Here is a 5,638-nt window from a genome sequence, read left to right as displayed (position 1 = left end):
TTTTTTGTTTAACTATATAAATTGTTTTCATATTTCAACGTAACTTTATATTTATTGGATATTGTGTGGCCAATTAAATTATGTAAATTACTGTGTATTTGATTAAATTTATATATTAAATGACAGTTTTCTAAAGTAATAACTTTTAAATATTACAGATTTTAATTAAAACTGATTATATTTTGAAACATATAGAGTAATTTATAAACTAACTCCATATAGATATGAAGACAAAATTGTAAAGTGGTCTCACTTTCAATTTCTCCCATTCTGTGCATTCCTAATGCGAAGAAGATAATCTACATCTAATATTATGTTACTCTCAGTATATTAGAAATGGTCGAACCGTAAACCAATTAAAGATAATGTAAGGAATAAAGAAAGATGTATTTCCACTTATCATAAATGTAGAATCAATTGACAACAACTTAATTATGTCCAGCATATGACAACAGAGAAGAGTTTATATACCTTCTAATATTATAATATCTCACTATATTAGAAGCTAAATCAGTTTTTTCTAACCCAAATATTCACTCCATTCTTGGAGTTTAAACTTTTCTACTGATAATATTTAGTAGTTTGATCTAAAAAAAAGAAACGGTCGAACTGTACATTGTAATTGGAGAAAAAACAAACAAAAATCAACCTAAAACTTTTAAGGTATATGAAACAAAAATTGGAAGTAGCAATTCTCTTCAATTAAAGAATAAGACAATAAAATTGTAAAAACACAAAATAAAACAAAAAATAAGCACATAAAGAAAGATTTAGTAAAATAAAATCATAATAAAATTTCAATAATTGATAGTGCTCAGTTACACTAAAAAGTCTAAATTTAGAACATACACAGTTTTATTTACATATTTAAATCTATTATCTAATTAAAATGATTCGAAAAAAGTGTTAGCATGAAGAGTTAGAAAATATACGATCAAATATAATACATAATATTAAAAATACATTATCATTGATCACTAAAAAATCATGTTAGTAGTAATAAAAATGAAATGACAACACATTTATTAAAACCATAGAACAGTACGCAACAAGGTGTTATTTAATATACAAACTACAAATTAATATGCTCAACATAAACACACATAAAAATGAGACATCATATTTGGATATATTTATATAAATAATTTCAACATTTTGTAACATTAAAATAATAAATTAATAAAAAATATATTATGTTAATAAAATAGATTTTATATTTTAAAGACTTCTAATTCATGTAATATTACAAAATTCAAAATTTGTTTATTACAATTAATATTTTACCATTAGATATATTAAAATAATATTCTAGATTGATATTCAATTGTTAGTTTTCAACTATTACACGTAAAAAAAATTATTAAGTACGCTTTTTTTTTGAAAAGGGGGTTTTATATTTTAAGTAGGTTATTGGAGTACTTTTTCTTTTCGTGAATTTATTCGAGATGAGATTCCGATATTTTATACTAAGATAATTTATGTTCTATACATAATTATATTTTTTTTACATAACTCTAAAATCTCGGACTTGATTTTTCATATTTTATTAGTTAATTATGTTACATATAATAGAAATGTCTACTTTAAACTAAAAATATAAAAAATCAAATTTAAAAATTAGTTATATATATAATTTAACATACAAAAATTCACATACAAATAAAAAAATGATAAATGTAACAAATTTAAATATATTATCCGCGCGTAGCGCGGAGAAATAATCTAGTATCATTAATAGAAAGACTATAACTTTCTTGTGTCATTTTCATTCATGTCCATGTGTCTCTTTATTTTCTCTCCACTCAACCTCTTATTCATCAACTAAAACCCTAAACATTGTTATCCTTTTCAAAGACAGTGTTAATGTTGTCATGACTCGTTAGAATAGATGTCGATCGTCGACGGGTGGTCAGGGGCTGGGCCCTGATCTAGAGGGGCATAACCTATTTATTAAAGATTTTAATTATTTTTCTTTTACAAATTTAAATGTCTAAAGTTTAAAAAATATATATATATCTACGTAATTTTCCTCAAAAAAATTCAGAAAATCTAAACCCAATATTTCATTTGGATTTGCCAGAACCGGTGATGCATACGGTATAGTTCTTTTTTGTTTGTTTACATTTGTAGTTTCATAGTATCAACCTAAAGATCTGAGTAATTTAAATGCAGCAATTACGATAATAAGTAGAGAAATTTATAAATGTAAATGATTACAATTAAAAATAGATGTGTTTGCAAGATATTTATAAAAGATTTACTAGCATATGCAATGACGGTTTGACAATAATTTATAATATTAACACATTATATAGTTATAAACTATATAAAATTATTGGCAAAATAACTATATAAATTATATCATTATTACCGAATAAAAATAATAGTAATTACATTTACTTTTTATATGAAAGTTATAAAAAAAAATTTGAAAAAGATGAAAATTATAATTTTAGGAAAAAATATTATATTTGATGGAAATTATATTATAGATATAAAAATATTTTGTTAGCGATATATATATATATATATATATTAGTTTATTTTAATAAATATAACTTATAATAGTGGTTAGTGAATCGGTAAAATATAAAATATATAAAAATAGTAAAAACGTTTTTATGATTACTATCAGACGCAAAACAACTATTATCACCTGTAAATACAGTATTTCTGGAAGGCAACGGCCAAAACCAATCAAAATCTTAAATTGAAAATTTGTTTTCACAGTTTCACTGTGATAATGACGTTTAAAAACGATTCTTATATATATATAAACCGAGTCGCAAAGAAAGGACACACACACCATCAAAAGCGACATCGAAGAGAAAGACAAAAGAAACAATGGACTCATCTCCAAAACCCAACAAGGATGCCTACCAACACGTATTCGTGATGCGTCACGGCGATCGAATCGACAACTTCGAGCCACTCTGGGTATCAACAGCTGCCAGGCCTTGGGATCCGCCTCTAGTTCAAGACGGCATGATTCGAGCTTTCAGAACCGGTCAAAGGATCCGATCTCAGATCCCGATTCACCGCGTCTTCGTCTCTCCTTTCCTCCGTTGCATTCAGACAGCTTCCGAGGTTGTCTCAGCTCTCTCTGCGGTCAATGTTGACCCCAACGCCATGTCTTCTAAAGACGTCCCTTCCATCGATACATCTAAGCTCAAGGTCAACAGATCATCCCCTGTTTTGTTGGAAAGTTTGAACATTTAAACATGTTCTGTTTCCTAAAAGACTAGTGTTCTGTTCCTTACCGTGTTCGACAGGTTGCTATTGAGTATGGTTTGTGTGAGATGTTGAACTCGGTGGCTATAAGGCGTGAGCTTGCTCCTAAAGATGGAAACTTTGACTTCAGGATTTCGGATCTTGAAGCTCTGTTTCCTGAGGGAATGGTTGATCATAATGTGGATATGATTTATAAAGAGGTGAATCTCTTTTAGGACCCTTTCAAAAGTTTCCATCTTTTTTCCATTTTTTGGTTTTTGTATCTCTCTTTTTTTTTTCAGATGCCAGATTGGGAAGAGCCTGTGGAAGATTGCAGAGAACGTTATGTTAATATTGTAAAGGCTCTTGCTGATAAGTATCCTACAGAGAACTTGCTCTTAGTCACCCACGGTAAGAAAGTCCCCAACTTTTTACTAATGTGCTGTGTGAAGTTACATTCTAATTCTGAGCCTATTTGATGGTGTTTTCAGGGGAAGGAGTAGGAACTACATTTTCTACGTTCTATAAAGATACAACTGTGTACGAAGTAGACTACTGTGCTTATGTTGAGTTGAGAAGAGAGGTCTCAAGCAAAGATGGGTCTGTTGTAAATGGGGAGTATGAGGTGGTTTTGAGTCATGGTCAAGCTGGAATCAGGTTTAGTCATGATCATTTTAGTGATGATCCTGTCATAAGCCGAACACCGGTTTAGTCAATGCTCTTCAGTTCCTCTGTTTCTGTATGTTTGCTTGTATCTGAAGGGTTTCTGTGTGAGTTATGAATCATGGTTTCAAATTTCCATTCAAATCAAATAAGACTTATACACTTCTGCCAAGAAAAAGAAAACAACTTTCATATTAAATAGAGAAACGAGAACTGTCATTACATAAGAATGTAGTTTGAAAACAAAACTCTAGTTAGAGCCTGTTTCAAATTAGACCTAAACACACGTAGGAAGTAGAAAAAAAACTAATAGAAACAAGAACGAGAACAATCTAAGGACTCCTTACTGGATCATCAACTTGATCAAACATGTCAGCAGGGAAATCATCTGAGGAAACATCAGCTTCTTCATCATCTTTTGAAACAAATCTGCATCTTCTAGTTGCTGGTGACGGCTCAAAAAACGGCAGAGAAGGAGCGAACAAGGGCTCACCAGGTCCGTGGATATCATAGAAAAAAGGATTCCGGCAACCTCAAGCTTCATCAACTTGGCCTGATGAGCAAGGTAGAGTGTGAAGATGAACACAAAAGAAGGGAGAATATATTAGGAAAAAAGTTTGCTAGCTACGTGACGTTTACTATAATATGGTGGAAACCATCCGATGTATCATAATGTGTCAATAGCTACTACACAGAGTTTATGTTAATACATGCCACATATACGACATATAATTAAATACGCTAACAACATCATAATCTGGTCTAATTTATTTTAACCTTAGTTGTTAGGGTCAATCCGTAATATTACAAAGTTAAACCCGATTAACAATATCCGACCCGATCCATCCCTTAGTCCCGACCCGACATGACCCTTCTTCCCCAAATCGCGATTTCATTAGTTTTAGGGTTCCAAAGAATTTTTTTTTTTGGAGGTTTCAAAAAGAGAGAAAGAGAAAGAGATTGAGAGTGACTTGAGAGACAGAGAAAGGCGTCGATTTCTAGGTTTGTAAGAAGGTTTGGTGAAATCGGAATCCGAATCCAAGTTTGGTGAAATCGACTCCCAATCCAAGTTTGGTGAAATCGAATCCGAAAGAGCTAATGGAAGAAAATAATAAACTGTAAACCCTTGTTTGTTTATTTGGCGAATAATAAACATATCTTTCAGCATGTTCTTATGTAATTTTTTTGCTAACAGTGCCACAATCTCAGTGAAGATAAACCATTGGCCGGAAACCCAAAATAACAAAGCACATTATCTTCAGTTGTTTTGCTCTTTAGCTTATTGTTCGATCTTCCACCCAATTTCATCTCTCTTTCTCTCTGTCTTTCTTTCTGAAAATCGATTTAGGGTTCGTAATGAAATCGATTTGGGGAAGAAGGGTTATTTCGGGTAGGTTTTACGTAGTTGGGTCGGGTCTGATCGGATTTTCTTTTTTTACTTCGGGCTTAGATTTTTTAATTACAGAATAATCTCATTAATTTATCTTAAAATCATTTACACCTTGTTGTGATGTTGGCACCATATTAATTGTTAAATCGTATATGTGGCATGTATTAACATAAACTCCGTGTAGTTATTGATACATTATGATATATCGGATGGTTTTCACCATATTATAGTAAATTTTTTGTAGCTGGCAAACTTTTTTCCAATATATTAACTATTAATTTCAAAAGATATGAAAGGGGATGATCGTTGCCAAAATAGTTTAAGAGAACACGCTTTCAAATTTGTAAGACCTAAACCTCATTCGTATTTCTCCAA

At 30.7% G+C, this 5,638-nt stretch overlaps 1 protein-coding gene across 1 annotated transcript; it reads left to right on the top strand.

Annotated features, from left to right (window-relative positions):
• Positions 1-2,763: 2,763 nt before the first annotated feature.
• On the top strand, positions 2,764-4,035 carry LOC106391903 (the record flags this gene model as incomplete). Its single annotated transcript, XM_013832638.3, has 4 exons — positions 2,764-3,174; positions 3,273-3,431; positions 3,513-3,621; positions 3,702-4,035. Coding segments are annotated over 4 exons (900 nt in total), but the record flags the coding sequence as incomplete, so codon positions are not given.
• Positions 4,036-5,638: the final 1,603 nt, after the last annotated feature.

Source organism: Brassica napus, chromosome C4, assembly GCF_020379485.1.
Source record: "Brassica napus cultivar Da-Ae chromosome C4, Da-Ae, whole genome shotgun sequence".
Classification (NCBI taxonomy): domain Eukaryota; kingdom Viridiplantae; phylum Streptophyta; class Magnoliopsida; order Brassicales; family Brassicaceae; genus Brassica; species Brassica napus.
This window is presented reverse-complemented; position numbering and strand designations above follow the sequence as displayed.